The sequence below is a fragment of the Lissotriton vulgaris genome, chromosome 4_1 (genome assembly GCF_964263255.1).
Source record: "Lissotriton vulgaris chromosome 4_1, aLisVul1.2, whole genome shotgun sequence".
NCBI lineage: Eukaryota > Metazoa > Chordata > Amphibia > Caudata > Salamandridae > Lissotriton > Lissotriton vulgaris.
The window spans coordinates 1,466,745,310-1,466,762,531 of record NC_141691.1 but is presented as its reverse complement, the minus strand read 5'-3'; the positions used below and the strand labels follow the sequence as shown (position 1 = coordinate 1,466,762,531).

The 17,222-nt window shown below is 47.7% G+C and overlaps 1 protein-coding gene across 4 annotated transcripts in view; it reads left to right on the top strand.

The window, feature by feature from the left end:
• The window catches only part of NOL4 (nucleolar protein 4), a 713,110-nt gene that overhangs the window by 454,943 nt on the left and 240,945 nt on the right, over positions 1 to 17,222 (top strand). For 2 of the 4 annotated variants that reach the window (XM_086965702.1, XM_086965700.1), the window contains exon 7: positions 13,941 to 14,227. In XM_086965702.1, the coding sequence (XP_086821828.1) occupies positions 13,941 to 14,227 (287 nt within the window). The remainder of the gene's footprint in view (positions 1 to 13,940; positions 14,228 to 17,222) is intronic. The other 2 variants (XM_086965703.1, XM_086965701.1) reach the window with 1 other exon arrangement.

Genomic DNA, 17,222 nt, shown 5'->3' with positions numbered 1-17,222 from the left:
CCATTAATGAGTTCTGAAAAACTGCAGTTTTGTCTCCAATATACACTTTCAATTTTGGTATATGTATGTTAAGTCAACAAAGTCAAAACTTTACATTTATTAGACTGGGCTGCACACAGGAGAGCTACTTACAGGTAACTGGAGGGCTATCAGTAGCTCACAAACTACTTGTTAGAGAGGCCTGTCCTAGAACAATATCTAATGTATCAATGTTTTGCAAATAAAATCTGGTCACAATATATTGATATTTTACCAACATCTCAAATGAGATGGTAATGCATTTGTAAAAGGGAAATGCGGCCCCCTTGGACTCCTCTTCATTTGCGAATTTAAAAATAGTTTGTTGAAGATAATGCAGTAGTCCAAGTGACAACTGCCAACTCTTAAACAAACAAAAAAATATATAAACATTTCTTTTTGTACTGAGTCCCATTAAGGTAAAACCTGCTTCACAATATAAAAGTTTTGTTTAGTGATAGTCAATCATAGATAGGATGCTCTGCTAACCCCAGCAGGTCACCACCCTTGTGGCAGCCTCCAGTTGTAGGGATTCAAAGTTTGTGACCTGCCTCATCAATATTCATGAGGTAGGTCAGATTGCGACCCACTGCAATTTGGATTTTTAAGAACTGACCTATTGGTTCATAGGTTGGTTCTTAAAAAACTTTAATGGCCGCCTTTTGCTACCAGTATTTGGCCCACTGTGACTAAATTAATGCAGTGTCAATGTGTTCTTACCGCCCAAGGGTCACATGTGTTTTGCCCTAATTCTATATATATAAAAAGGCAGGTGGGAGTAATTTCCATGCTTGCACCATGACAACCTTGCTGCGCCACTGAGCTACATGCATGCCAAAACACACACACAGTGTCAAAATGGCCTACAGGGCAATCAGTCTGTGCTCGACGTGCTGGGCTGACAGGTCAGTGCATGGCACGTTTTTATGGCTATTTCTGGGCCTGTTTTGTAGTCTGCTGGGGCATTTTTTATTGTAGATTTCCCAGATATTGAAACCAACATTGCCTGTACCAGGCCCAATTTCATCCTGTGTTCTTTGCCTTGCAAAACATGTATCAGCGTATCTTTACAAGTTCAAAACTGGCCCAATTTGCGAACGTCAGCTACTTTTTTAGCTATCTAATTTACTAACGGGGACCATTTTTAATATGTTGCCCAGTCAAATTTCCTGTCCCAGTCTGTGTCACTGACTCCAAACATACCGATTCAGGAGGAAGACTCCTGCTTTTTTAGGTAAAAAGGCTTTATTTGAGCTGTCTACTGCTTAAAATTGCCTCACTTCAGCGTAAGTCAATAGGAAAAATAAATTCATCTGTTTTTTTCTTAATATTGCCCCCTATTCCAGGGGTCGCCAACCTTTTCTGTACTAAGAGCTATTAATGTTCAATGAAACGCATTGAGAGCTACTATTATTAGTGTTGAATAATCTTATTTTCTTTATATGTATATTAATTTAGCCAAGCAAATGCTTTCTAATATAATACACTGGGCTGCACACAGGTGATCTACTCAGAGGTAGCTGGAGAGCAACAGTAACGCATGAGCTACTGGTTGGAGACCCCTGCTTTTCTGTTTCCAAATGTTCTGATGTATGGAGCTGTGACGTGTTTTTGTGTTGCATTCTTTCAAATGGATTCAATAACCACCGACGGAGCTTAAAAGAAATTTCTTTTGTGGTCTCACTTTGGGCACACTAGAGACAGGGTTTTAAGTGGGGCGGGTCTCGCCAGTGCTGAGCACCAGCAGTTTTTTAAAGGGGACCTCGAAACAGGTCTCTATCGGGCTCTGTTTTGTTCCCTGGCACAGACAATCCATTTTTTTCCGTACTGCAGTGACAGTCTCACTAGTGGAGAAGTTAAGGCTTCCCAGGTGAGCGTTGTAGGGGAAGGGAAATCCTTTCAAGAGAGTAATTTTCTCTCTGGATTCCCCTTCTCTTTTTGAAACTCAGGAGCAGCAACATTGTCGTGGTGTCAACAGGGCTTTAAGTGGAAGCTTTTTCAATATTATATACAAGCCATAGTTGCTGCTTATTTATCTTATGCAACTAACAACCATTGATAAAACCAATGGTTCTGACTTGTAGGTATGATGTTACTTGTTGTGTCCAATATATTGTTGCTAGGGTGACCAAGCGTCCGTAAATTTCACGGACAGTCCATAATTTCGGCCGTCTGTCCGTTGTCCGTGAAGGATTCTTTAACGGACGCCATTTGTCCGTAATTTTAACCCCGGGCACCGGTCGCACTACCCTAAAGCCGGCACAGCTGAGCTTCCACCCTCCTCCCTTCTTGACTCGGATGCAAAGCTCAGATACCCCGCAGCATTGGCGAGGCACAGCGGGATGGCAACCCTCACACCTCCAGCCCTTGATGAGCTGTTAAGAGGTGCTCGAAGGTGACTGAGAGGGAGGGGCGGCAGCTTCAGGAGCAGGGGCACCTATTCAGATGCAAACAACCCTGAGTGCACCATGTCTCTGCGATTTAGGAGGGCTTCACACATTTCATTTCTGGCCAGGGCCCCAAACATCCTACAACCGGCACAGATTACACTGCGCAGTACTGGTTCTTTTCACAGAGCTTAAATACTGCCACTAAATTGTAAGCAAACCTCGGTTCTTCTAACATGCAGTCTTAATGTAATAAAATTAAGAAATGGCACAATCGCACCCACACTAATTAACAAAGTATGGAGGACAATCAGTTAAATCAGTTCTCTTGGAGCATCTCCGGTAAGTACTGTACATCACAGCGGGGAATGGCAAAACTAACATTTTGGAAAGAGCCTGTCTTCTCGTTGTCTTGTCCAGGAGGGGGTGAGGAGCCCTACCCCACCCTGGAAGAGACCAAGATTATACTAGAATACTGCATGCCCACCCCTGTGCCCACCCTGGTGGGTCCTGTTCCCCCTCCTGTGATGGCTCCTGCCCCGCCCCAGTGATAGCTCCTGTCCCCCCCCCCCCCACCTGCCCCCTGCCTGTGATGGCTCCTGTCCCCCTCCTGAGGTGGATCCTGTCTCTGCCTTGGGTGGCTTCTGTCCCAGTCCTGGAATGGCTCATGCAGTGAGGGTGAAGTTCTTGATGGGCCTCTTGTCAAAAAGGCTCTGCTCAAAATGAATATGAAAAGGTGGGCGAGTGAGTAACTGAAGGGATGAATGGATGGCTGGATGAATTAGTGAAAGGGTGAATGGATGAATGAAAGATTAAATAGATGGATAATGAGAGAGGATGGATGGATTGATGAGTGAGTGGAAGGATGGAAGAGAGAAAAGGTAAATGGCTGGATGTATGGGTGGAAGGGTAGCTGGATGAGTGAACCGGTGGATGGATGAGTGGAAGGATAGATGAGTGAAAAGGTGGTGGATGATGAGTGAGTGAGTGGGTGGATGGATAAGTGAAATGATTGATGGATTGATGAATTGATAAATGCAAGGTTGAATGGATGGACGAATGAGTGAAAGGGTGGATATAAGGATGGATGAGTGAGTGAAAGGGAGGGTAGATGAACAAAGGATGAATAGATGAGTGAAGGAGTGAAAGGATAAATGGATGAGAGAAAGGATGGATGAGTGATAGGGTCAATGGATGGATTCATGAGTGGATTAGTAGATGGATGGGTGGGTGGATGGATGGAAGGAAGGATTGCTAAGTGATTGGGTCGATGGAGAGAGAAAGGGAGGATGGATGACTGATAGAGTGGAAGGGTGGAAGGATGAGTGACTGGGTGGATGGATGAGTAAGTGAAAGGATGGCTGGATGGGTGAAAGGGTAAAGGGCTGGATGGATGAGTTAATGGATGGATGGGTAGAAGAGTAGATGGATGAGTGTACAGATGGATAGAGTGGATGGATGAGTGTACATATGGATAGGGTGAAAGGGTGGATGGATGGATAATGGATGAATGAGTGAAAGGATGGATGAGGGGATGGATGAGTGAAATGATAGATGGAAGGATACATGATGGATAGGTTTGCAAATTGTTGAATATGTTTGGATATGGCTGGGCTTACTTCTATACTATTGCGCGACCTCTGATGTGTCTGTAAAACGTATCAAATTGTCCTGAAGTTTTGTCCTGAATTTTGACCTTCTGTCCTGAATTTGTGTCCTGAATTTCGACCCTTTGTCCTGAATTTTTACACTCCCCGTCCTGAATTTGCACCAATGCCAGTTGGTCACCCTAATTGTTGCAATGACAGAAACAGCAAAATACAAGTCGGGCGGCACACTATGCTAGGCACAGATTTTTAGGTTAGGTGTTTTTAATCCACGCCCTTAGTTACATTAGCCGCGCCCCTTTGAGAGACTCTCCACTGTTTTCATCCCACTTAAAGCCTAGACGAGAGTTTTTTTTAATTCTGAAGTACCAGAGAAGCCGCTTTGTGAATGGCAACTCACCTTGCGGGGCAGGACGCAGATATCCAGACTGCCGGACCGGAAGTAAACTTGCCATAGAACGTGATCCTCGTGAGGACTGGGTTCCGAAGCATACCCGAGAGTACGCTTCACTGTCACCGTCCGCGCCCAGTCTCAGTAGTCCCATTGCAGGACTGTGCTCCGTTTCCATAGTAACCCTGTCCCCTGTCTCGCGCTGAAAGGATTAGCTTTTACTGCGCACTGGAGAGAATTTTAGGGACGTCAGGCTAATCCCCGGCTGCACAAAGAAGGAAAGGTTGCCCCTCGCTCGAGGGAGGTTCGCTTCCACAGTGATAGAAGTGGCCTGCTACAAAAACTGGTATTTAAGATGAAGTAGAGCATTTGGCGTTCGACAGTCTAGTCAGCTTGTCGGCGAAAGAATTTTGAACGAGGTCTTTTTTTAGGTCTGTGGAACGCGGAAGTCCATCCACAGTGGAATGTCATGAAGAGGTTTTGAGTTTTTAACGCTATGCATTCTGCCGGGGAAGGTGGCTTTTAAAGTTAATATTGCACACTTTTATATTCATTAGTAATACCATATACACTGCTTAGCATGAGACATACATTTCGCTGCACTTTAGTTTGTGGGGACGCCCAATACTCTTTGATATACTGCCCTCAAGTGGCAGAAACCGGAAAAACTAGTCAAAAGGTATTCAAACCAAGGCCGAGATCTACAGAAAAAGCTATGCGTGTGCGAAATCTAGCGTCAATCAACTATCACCCATAAAAGTTATCCGCTGATACAACACACCTAGCATACAGTGAAACCCTTCTCAATGAATGCAAACTGTGCGGTGTGGGATGGGTTTTAAGAGGGATAACAAAGTCGAGGGTCTCTAAAAGGCGCATGGCCTAAGAAGCATTATTTTGACTATTTTCCAAGAATCGTGGCCTATATAAAGAAGGGTGTGGCTTAAAAAGATTTAAACCTAACATCCTGTACTTCCAATAGCGTGCCACCCACTAGTATTTTAATGCCTCTCTATGAGCTTTCTGTTATTGCATCCTACTATGTCACATGATATAAGACAGGCACATAAAAGCAATTTATTGTGAATAACTAGAATTGAAAATGTTTATATCATGTGAATTAGACCTTTATAAGGTCTGCAGAAGGATTAGTAGTGTCTCAATCACTCCCATTCTTCCCTTCAGCACACGCCAGTTCCCTCTGCAGTCTCGCACTACGTTAAAAACCTGTTCCATTTTTGTATCTCACATCTTTCTGAAATCCTCCAGCTGCATATGTCAAGTCAAGTCAAGTCATAAAATTTGTATAGCGCACTACATACCCAGAGGGTTTCAAGGCGCTTAGGAAGGGGAGGAGGATTATTTGTCAAATATCCATGTTTTAAGCTGCTTTCTGAACGCTAGGTGATTCTGGGTGAGGCGAAGGTAAGCGGGGAGTGAGTTCCATGTTTTGGCAGCCAGGTATGAAAAGGATCTGCCTCCCATGGTGGTCTTGTTGATGCGAGGTACAGTGGCGAAGGCTTGGCTGGAAGAGCGAAGTTGGCGGGAGGGGGTGTAGAAGGACAGTCGGGAGTTGAGGCAATCTGGTCCGATGTCGTAGAGTGATTTGTGTGCGTGGGTAAGCAGTCGGAAAGTGATCCTCTTATTGACGGGTAGCCAGTGGAGGTCTTTAAGGTGACCAGAGATGTGTTCGTTGCGTGGGATGTCTAATATGAGCCTGGCTGAGGCGTTTTGGATTCGTTGTAGTTTCTTCTGGAGTTTAGCGGTGGTACCTGCGTAGAGGGTGTTTCCGTAGTCCAGTCGGCTCGTGACTAGAGCGTGGGTGACTGTTTTCCTTGTTTCGGAGGGGATCCAGCGAAATGTTTTTCTGAGCATGCGAAGAATGTTAAAGCAGGAAGAGGATACGGCGCTGACTTGTCTGTTCATTGAGAGTGAAGAATCCAGGATGACGCCAAGGTTCCGTGCGTGGTCTGTCGGGATGGGTGCTTTTCCGAGGGCTTCCGGCCACCAGGAGTCGTCCCATGCAGATGGGGATGTACCTAAGATGAGGACTTCTGTTTTGTCTGAGTTCAGTTTCAGACGGCTTTGTTTCATCCAATCGGCGACTTCTTTCATTCCTTCGTGTAGGTTAGTTTTGGCGGTGCTGGGGTCCTTGGTGAGAGAAAGGATCAGTTGAGTGTCATCCGCGTAAGAGATGATGTTGAGGTTGTGATGGCGTGCGATGGCCGCGAGGGGGCTCATATATACGTTGAAGAGGGTGGGACTGAGAGAGGATCCTTGAGGTACGCCGCAGATGATTTCAGAGGCCTCGGACTTGAATGGTGGGAGGCGGACCTTCTGGGTTCTTCCGGTGAGGAACGAGGTGATCCATTCCAGTGCTTTTCCTTGGATTCCGATGTTTCTGAGGCGTTGTAAAAGGGTGCTGTGGCAGACTGTGTCGAAGGCTGCAGAGAGGTCGAGGAGGATGAGGGCGACTGTGTCTCCATTGTCCAGTAGAGTTCGAATGTCGTCTGTTGCTGCGATGAGGGCGGTCTCAGTGCTGTGTTTGGCTCGGAAGCCAGATTGTGAGGGGTCGAGTGATTTGTTGGCTTCGAGGAAGGCGGCGAGCTGGTTGTTGACAGCTTTCTCGATGACTTTGGCCGGGAATGGAAGAAGCGAGATGGGGCGGTAGTTTTTGAGTTCGGTGGGGTCTGCTGTTGGTTTTTTCAGAAGGGCGGTAAGTTCAGCGTGTTTCCAGTCTTCCGGGAAGGTAGCGGAGTTGAAGGAGCAGTTGATGACGTCTCGGAGGTGTGGAGCTATGACGGAGTCTGCTTTGTTGAAGATGTGGTGAGGGCATGGGTCTGTGGGGGATCCAGAGTGGATGGAATTCATCAGGCGGATGGTGTCCTCAGTGGAGATTGGGTTCCAGGCGTTAAGGGTGTTTACGGGGGGAAGATGGTCAGCAGATGGTAGGGTGGGTTGGCTTCCGGGTTGGTTGTCAAAGCTGTTGTGGATGTCAGCAATCTTGTTGTGGAAAAAAGAGGCTAGGGAGTCGCAGAGGGTTTGAGAGGGGGTGATGTCGTTGGAATTGGCCGAGGGGTTGGAAAATTCCTTGACGATGTTGAAAAGTTCCTTGCTGTTGTGGGCGTTGTTGTCAAGTCGATCCTTGAATGCTGTTTTCTTGGCTTTTCTGATCAGTTGGTGGTGAGTACGGGTGGCGCTTTTGAAGGCGTCCTTGTTGCTGGTGGATGGGTCTTTTTTCCAGGCCTTTTCAAGGGAGCGGCATAGTTTCTTGGACTTCTTGAGATCATCGTTGAACCATGAGGCCTTCTTGTTGCCAAGTTTGTGTTGACGTTTTTTCAGTGGTGCTAGGGTGTCGGCGGTGTTGGATAACCAAAGGGTGAGGTTGGAGGCGGCTTCGTTGGTGTTAGAAGAGAGCGCTGGGGAGGTTCGAAGGAGCGATGTGGAGATCAGATCCGTGGTGATTTTGTTCCAGTTTCTTTGTAGAGTTGGTTGGAGGTGGATGATGGGTTTCGGCTTGTTGTAGGTGAAGTGAACACAGCTGTGGTCAGTCCAGAGGAGATCCGTAGTGTGGCTGAAGGAGACATGGTTGCTGGAGGTGAAGATGGGGTCGAGAGTGTGACCTGCGATGTGGGTGGGGGCAGTGACCAGTTGTTTAAGTCCGAGGTTGGAGAGGTTGTCTAAGAGGGTGGCGGTGTTGCGGTCGTTGATGTTTTCAAGGTGGAAGTTGAGGTCTCCCAGAAGGATGTAGTCTTTGGAGGGGAGCGCGTGTGGGGTGATGAAGTCCGTGATGTCTTCACTGAATTTTGCGCGGGGTCCTGGTGGCCTGTAGAGGAGGGTGCCTCTAAGAGTTGTCTTGGGGTCGGTGTGGATCTGGAAGTGAAGGTGTTCGGAGTTAGCGAGGTTGGCGTCAGAGCTGGTTGAGATGCGGATGGATTTCTTATGGACGATAGCGATTCCTCCTCCTGTATGGTCGGTGCGGTCCTTGCGTGTGATCTTATAGTCATCAGGGATAGAGATGGCGATGTCAGGGGCGGAGGAAGCGTTCATCCATGTTTCCGTTAGGAAGGCGACGTCTGGAGAGATGGCGTCTAGTAGGTTCCAAAGGTCGATGGCGTGCCTGTGGACCGAGCGGGTGTTGAGAAGGATGCATTGTAGGTGGTTGGGGTCGGGAATCTGTGGTGTGGTCGTAGCGGAGATGTTGTCGGTGCCGCTAAATTTGCAGGAGTAGCAGGAGAACGGTCCATGGGTGCGACCAGGAGCGGCTTGGACGCAGGTGGGGGCGCGACCGGGGTTAAGGGCTAGGAGGGTGGCGGCATCGTAGGTAATGCGAGAGGGCTGGGCAGCGCGCGGGGCAGGGGGTCTGGCGCTGGGCGCGGTCCAGGCGCGGACGGGCGTAGACGGGCTTACCTTTGGCGCACCTTCGGCGCGGATTGGGCGCGGTCGCTGCGCGTGGACGCTGTGCGTGGGAGTAACTGTCATATATGGATGGTGGGAAGGGGGAGGGGCGAGGGAGGGTCAGCTGGGAAGGCGGGAGCGGGGTGGAGCCTCGGGCGTGGCGACACAAACAACAACAGCCTTAACACTAAAATGGCCGGCAGCGCGGAGCAGGCAGCCACAGCAAATAATCCAAGTGCAGGACAAACTGAGCGAAAGGGCAGTCAGGGCAACACAGGGACGGCACAGTGGTACAAGCAGCAACCAAGCAGGCGAGGTGGTCAGCGCTATTAGGCGACAGCAATTAGATCGCAGAGCGCAGCAGCTATATCACTGAAATAATTAAATAATATCGAAGTCTACAATTGCAGCGGTCCCGTAATGCGCGTTCAGACACAGATGGCAATGATTAGAATCAGCTGAGTAGAGTAACGATACCAGGCTGGAGTCAGGTCGGGGAGCAGCGAGGAGGAGCAACCGTGTCTGTGGAACACAGGACGGTCACAGCGCGATCTATGCAGCGTGGGGCAAATGGTCTAAGTGGGAGGGAGGGTCAGCTGGGAAGGCGGGAGCGGGGTGGAGCCTCGGGCGTGGCGACACAAACAACAACAGCCTTAACACTAAAATGGCCGGCAGCGCGGAGCAGGCAGCCACAGCAAATAATCCAAGTGCAGGACAAACTGAGCGAAAGGGCAGTCAGGGCAACACAGGGACGGCACAGTGGTACAAGCAGCAACCAAGCAGGCGAGGTGGTCAGCGCTATTAGGCGACAGCAATTAGATCGCAGAGCGCAGCAGCTATATCACTGAAATAATTAAATAATATCGAAGTCTACAATTGCAGCGGTCCCGTAATGCGCGTTCAGACACAGATGGCAATGATTAGAATCAGCTGAGTAGAGTAACGATACCAGGCTGGAGTCAGGTCGGGGAGCAGCGAGGAGGAGCAACCGTGTCTGTGGAACACAGGACGGTCACAGCGCGATCTATGCAGCGTGGGGCAAATGGTCTAAGTGGGAGGGAGGGTCAGCTGGGAAGGCGGGAGCGGGGTGGAGCCTCGGGCGTGGCGACACAAACAACAACAGCCTTAACACTAAAATGGCCGGCAGCGCGGAGCAGGCAGCCACAGCAAATAATCCAAGTGCAGGACAAACTGAGCGAAAGGGCAGTCAGGGCAACACAGGGACGGCACAGTGGTACAAGCAGCAACCAAGCAGGCGAGGTGGTCAGCGCTATTAGGCGACAGCAATTAGATCGCAGAGCGCAGCAGCTATATCACTGAAATAATTAAATAATATCGAAGTCTACAATTGCAGCGGTCCCGTAATGCGCGTTCAGACACAGATGGCAATGATTAGAATCAGCTGAGTAGAGTAACGATACCAGGCTGGAGTCAGGTCGGGGAGCAGCGAGGAGGAGCAACCGTGTCTGTGGAACACAGGACGGTCACAGCGCGATCTATGCAGCGTGGGGCAAATGGTCTAAGTGGGAGGGAGGGTCAGCTGGGAAGGCGGGAGCGGGGTGGAGCCTTGGGTGTGGCGACACAAACAACAACAGCCTTAACACTAAAATGGCCGGCAGCGCGGAGCAGGCAGCCACAGCAAATAATCCAAGTGCAGGACAAACTGAGCGAAAGGGCAGTCAGGGCAACACAGGGACGGCACAGTGGTACAAGCAGCAACCAAGCAGGCGAGGTGGTCAGCGCTATTAGGCGACAGCAATTAGATCGCAGAGCGCAGCAGCTATATCACTGAAATAATTAAATAATATCGAAGTCTACAATTGCAGCGGTCCCGTAATGCGCGTTCAGACACAGATAGACCGCTGCAGCCCCCACAGTGGGGGGCCCGAGCTGCAGGGGGCCACCTCAGCACAGTTATCTGGCCCACAGTTCCTGATAAAATTCAGAGTGGGGGCCCCTCCACGTACCTTGCAGGGGGACCCCCGCAAGTTTTGTTACACCACTGCCTTCACACACACACACACAGAACACTCTCACTCACCTGTAAGTACCGTGGGTCAGATTTATCAAAATGTCACGCAGCGCAACAAGATACCTTGCTGCTCTGCGTGAGAGGGAGGGAGCAGGAACGTCGAAGTGAGGGCAATTCATCCATTGGCCTATAACAATTAATTAGTTGAATAGTTTACAAAAGAAAACGGCCCTTGCTCTCCAAAAGGAATAATCCACGCGTCACCTGGTGGCTCAAAGCACCTTTGGAGTGATGTTATGGGCGCAACGGATGTTTCGGGGTGTCCATGGAATAAGGGACCGCGGCGGCCTCAATGTGCTCCCGGGGCTGCTTCATCTCGGTGAAGGCCCTGGTCACTGCCATCGAGGCCAGGTCTGACCAGCACCGAAGCAGGAAGGCCTGATAAGACTGGAGCACTGAAAGCTGTGTCTTATCTCAGGCCGCACATGGCCCGAGAGTGCATCCATTCTGGGCTGGGACGGGAGACGTTAACTGTCTGTCTCCTGACAGTCAGGGGACGTCTCCGGCCTGCCATGGGCCTCCGCCGTGGCCCCACTCTGCAAAGGCCAGAGGGGCCAGGGTTCGCCGAAGGAACGGATTTTTATCCATTTGTTTGTAGTTCTTACATAGCACGTGATCAAATCAGCATCACAGCACTTTACAGGTAAATAAATAATCCAGTAGTACACCAACAGGCCAGAACAGAGCACTAACAACGGAATAGGTATGTAGTACACAACGCTATCGTGCCCCAGGTCTCTGCAGGGCTCCTTCACCCGGCCCGGTTAACCACCTTCCTTCCCGACGGCTGCCCCTGCCAGAGTGCACGTTTCAGCGCTATAAAGCGAACAGACCCTCCCTCATTGGATAGACAGGTTTTTTCCAGCTAGATAGTCCGGGTGCTTCCGTGAACGTCTTGGCCTCAGCCCCCCTTTTTTTTACCATGTTATCTTTATTTAATTTTCTGGGTACCTGTAATTCATAAACCTTCAAGGAGCTGGAATCCGGATACTTTTTCAGTGTAGAGCATGAGGTGCGAGGCTGTGGATAAAAGCATCATCACATGGCGACTCTCCCGTTCAACGGACGAAACAAGAGGATGCAGTAGTCTGCAAAACCAGTCCACCACAGAGGAGCGGGGGCTAGGTAGCGTGGCAGCGAAGCGAACGCTGCTGTGCGTAACATACACGACTGGGTCATGGGTGGTTACATTTACAAAGAAGCTGGGACATAAACACGCCTTCCACCAATGGCGTGCTGGCTTTTGTACAACAAGCCAATAGCAGCTGACGATCACAAAGCACATACACGAGCATGTGGTCGGCTTTCTGAAGCCCATACAATAGGTCTCTCGCTGCTCAAGCAGTCCTGCGCACTGCAACGCTAGGCGCGACACCTAATGGCACCAGTAAATCTAAATAGTAGACTTTTTTTTGTCTAAGGAATGTTGTAGTGTTGCTCAGTCGCTTATTCATGAAAAGAGTATAATAGTTGACAAAACTGAGGCTGAACTAATTAAGAGAACATCCATCAAAGATATTAGGATGCCATCTGTAAAAATGATGGTGGAATATTTTTTCTTAGAGAAATCTTTTGTCTGTTAGCTTTGTACTGCATGCTAGGTGTTGGCCATTCCTCCTTTCTTTTCTGTTACCTGGCTCATTCTACTTTTCTTACTTACTGAAGTTCATAATGTCATCAAGGCCTTTCCTACACCTGAAGGATCTTGTTTCTCACTTGTATCCATCGCCATCTGGTGAATATTATGCTTGATAAAATTGTCGAAATGCCATTTTACTTTGGCCTATGAACTGTGTACTAAGATTCATATTTGGCCCAGTCATTTACTACTTTTGTTTGTTTTACTAAGGTAATTTTTGAGCTACAAGGATGTTATGTTTATTACTTCTTCTTTCACGTCATTGAATCCACTTTTGTGGAAACCTTGTTCAGAGGTCCATTGAAGGTCACATGGTATTTGTTTTTACCCTTAAGTGGTGGAACTGTGTGTCTGAAGCACTTTTTAAACACAGAGAATACAATTTTGTTCTTGGATCGTGGATCGTGGAAAATGTAATGAAAAGGACCAGGTAGGTTTGGAGGTTATAGCAGAGTGTGAGATTAATAAAACTTGGAATAAGACTGTGTTTGATTTATGTCATATATATTCTACAGGTTTGGGGCCTGTAGCTCAAAGGCATTCCTTTAATATATATATATTATACAAACTAATCGAAAACAAACAGAAGCTCCCCCCCCCAAAAAAACAGACTGCATAGTACATAGCTTTTAATAACTAATAATAAAAAGTAATTTAATCAACCGATCTACATATTGAAAATAAAGTGGGAAAAATAATTAAAAGCATGCAGTGGTTACTTGGCTAGCTTTACCCCTACAAGTAACAGAACTGTGAAATTGCCCATGAAAGGGCTGTCAGCATCCTTTTTTACATTGCTGTGTTAAATTCTGCTTGAAAAGCCCGCTGAGCCACATGTAACACTTGTTTACTCTTGACATGCAGACAGTCTGAAACTGAAACAAAAATTCCACAACCAGTCCCTGCTTGCTCTTTGAGGTACAGTGTACCCTTTCACATGACAGTGTCAAATCTGGCAGAAGGGCTGAGTCTCTGCAGTGGAAAGCGTGATACCTAGAATGGACAGCTGTGGTGAACATGTACTACTCCCCATAAGCAGATGGTACTCCACGGAATGCGGTCTTTCATACCATTGTGGTGACTACAGCTCTCTTTTTAACATGTAGGTTGGAACAGGTGCTGGTGGGTGAAAGCAAGTATGCATTGGAGAGAAGCGAGGAAGATGGAGGTAGTGTAATTGGCGCATTGGCCGCTTCTTGTTGTGATGGAGTACATCATTTCCACATCCACATAGAGACATTGCACTTGGGGTGGGGGGAGGATGCTCAGTTCTGGAGAGAAGCCATGAATTGGTAACCCGCCACAAACTAGCAAGAGGGCAAGTCCTGGGCTGTCAGGTTCTGTTTCACCTGCAGCAAATTCGAAAAGTTTGAATCCCGGAAATCAATTTTGTGATATGTTTGATCGATGTCAAGGTGCCAGCTACCAGTTGTTTGACAGTCAATATGTTTGTGTTTTTGCTTCTTAGCAGATGATTCAGCTCCAGAGAGCGTTAATGGCCATGAGTCCATTGGACAACCCAACTCTACTACTGCAGGGGAAACACAGGAGGAGACAACTGAGCCAACAACTAACGGTCAGGCAAAGTTGGAGCCAGATGAGCAGCCTCTGAACTTGAGTGACATTCCTGTGTCTTCTCAGCCAAACTCTGAATGCAGAATAGAAGAACAGAGCCTTAATGGGAAGAGCACGTACAATAGCCTACTGATGCCTGACATCAAGATGGAGACAGAAACACAGGAAAATGGAAATAAGGTAAGGAGGCTCACTCTCTGTGACAGAAAAACAAGTAGTGTGAAATAGGAATAGGCTAGGCAGACAGAGATGTCTATATGTATGTACATATGCACAGCATCTGCATTGTGACCCTGGCTACATAGACTCAAGCTGCAGCACTTTGGGATGTTTTGATTTATTATTGTCCAATTTGAAAATTTTAAGGTATTACCTAGGGAGAGGCGTCAAGTTGTAAAGCCTTGCGCCAGATGATACCTGCGTGAGGTATAACGTATGCAGGGTGGGCGTTCCCATGCCAAAAAGCCATGTAGAACTGATGCAGTGAAATTTGCGCGTTCCCTTAAACTACCCCAACCCCTTCCACTGCCCTAAAACCTTCCCTGACCCCCCATTCCTAAAACAAACCCAACTACCCATACCACTCCCACTGCCCTAAGGCCTAAAAGCCTGCACCCTAACTTACACCACAACCCCGCACCCCCTGCTCTGTCCCTTAAACTACCCCAACCCCTTCCACTGCCCTAAAACCTCCCTCCCCAGCCCTACCAACTACCCCAACCACCCATTCCCCCCACAGTCCTAAGGCCTAAAACCCTACACTACCCGCCACCCCACCCGTGCTGTCCCTTTAACTACCTCAAATCTTTTAACTGCCCTACATCCTACCCGATCCCCCCACCGCCCTAAAAACTAACCCAACTACCCATTCCCCTCTCGCTGCCCTAGGCCTAAAACCATGCACTCCAACTTATTTATTTTTTTGCAAAGTTTTATATAGCTCTGGCTAGACCCGGAGGTATCAGAGCGCTTTACATGAGGATCAGTGAGTTACAGGTTCCATAATTATATAGACAAGTAGAAACATAGTAGAAAAGAAAATACATGAGATTACACAATAATGTGAGATTATTAGCCCGTACACTCGATTTATGGGGAGTGAAGAAGTAGAGGGGGAATGGTAAAATTACCTCATGCTGGTACCCACTCGTACAGACTATTCCATCCCATTACATCTGTCCCATGCTGAAGCTATCTCCACCACCCCATTACAGAAATCCTTCTCTTTGCACCTTTTTACTCTTCTCCCATACTGGTAACCATTCTCCTAGCCTAAGGCACAGGTTTGCGGGCATCATGAAAATCCATCCCATTCCCCTGTCCTCCTCCTCTCCCCCTATAATGGAATTCTCTACTTTGACATGACCTATGCTGTTTTCCTGCAAAAAGCTGTGTCATCTTGCAACATTCCAGTCATCTTCACCCTGCTTTCTTCTAGTTTTCACTACCCTCCCTTTCATTTAGTGCCATGCCCCCTCACTCTCCAAAAGCTGACTTTGATGTCCATTTCCCCATCACTATTCACACCCTGGTGTGGTTTGAGCACACCCCCACCCTGTGGAGAAGTGTGGCTCAATGGTTAGAGCGGCAGACCCTGATGCAGAGGTCTAGCCCGGGACCAGGGTTCAATTCCCTGCCTCGGCGGGTCTTGGGCTCAAAATTCCACGGACCTGATAATTCTCGCCTCGGTGCCTATTCCAATCATTGAGTCCCACTCTGCAACTCTGGGCAATAGCTTGCTTAATCTCCACAACGGCCCCCACAACGCTAAGGATGCCTGGCCTTCACCTTGGGGGTGCCCAGGAGTGGACACCTCACAGGGAAAGCCAGGATGGGTTTCACATCAGTATTCGTACAAGTGCCTTGATACCCTTGCGGGTGAGTAGTGCGCTATACAAGTATCAATTTACATTTACACCCTCCCTGCACTGTCCCTTAAATTACCCCAACCCCTTCCACTGCCTTAAAACCTACCCCGACCCCCTCCCAGCCCTAAAAACTACTCCAACTACCCATTCCCCACTCACTGCCCTAAGGCCTAAAACCCTACACTACCCGCCCCTCCCTGCCTTGCACTGTCCCTTAAACTACCCAAGCAGTGCACTAAAACCCTGGCTTTTATCAGACACACTTGGACCTTTTGTGCCTAGTTATAATGAGAAAAGTGAAGCCATAGAGCCAGATAGACTCGGCAGGACCCAAAAGAATACACCCAGTTTTATTAGTATAGGTCTGTGGTCACACAGAATATCTCATCCGTGGTACGTTACACACAATGTTTAAATCTCACTGTTGTTGCTAATATTGTAATGAGACAGTGGAAGGAGTCCCATACCCCAGAAGACACCACAGGCACAAAAGGGAGCATGTAACATTGGTAAATATTGTTATATAAATAGATACCAATTTCCTAAGACTATACAACAGCAGTGAGGGTCGTTTGATGTTGAATACGTGTAATGTTTTGCTATTATAAGTCTTCACGGCACTCAGTTTTTCATGACCCCACTGCTTAGAAGCCACGGTCAATCCAATAACAAGCAAAACAACTGAAAATGAGCATACAATAGAGCAGAAATTTGACTAAATTAAGAGCTTTGGGAAACGGTCTATATATCCCAGTCTACTTATACACACAGGATGGTTCAAGTACATTCAATTCCTTCCGGAGTCTTGTAGGTGTGTTTAAGTCCAACTTTATTGAATTTTTGATTGTATAAATTGCAAATCGGCCAGCCAACGTGTTTTGTCCCTTAGGACTTCATTACAGCTGTAAATGAAACACATATACATAAACAATATTCACAGGGACTTTATAGTTAGTAATTAGCATTTAAAAAACAACCTTCCAAATTCACTGCAAAAACCACCATAGGTTGTAGGGACATTATAGTTAGTTGGACATTTCACTCGTACAAAACCAGAGAAATTCGGCTGTTATAGTTAGTTGAGCGATCCATAACTCGCGGCCCCACAATGCACTGCTGATGATGTCACATATTACATGACATGGTCAGTGACATCACTGATGACATCTCAAATGACATCACTGATGACATCATCCAGTTAATATATGATGCACTTCCTCACACCCTAATAAAACCTTTCATACACACACTCTAAAATGCAGACTACATTCTCGAAACCATAGAAACACCAATACCAGTTAGTACAT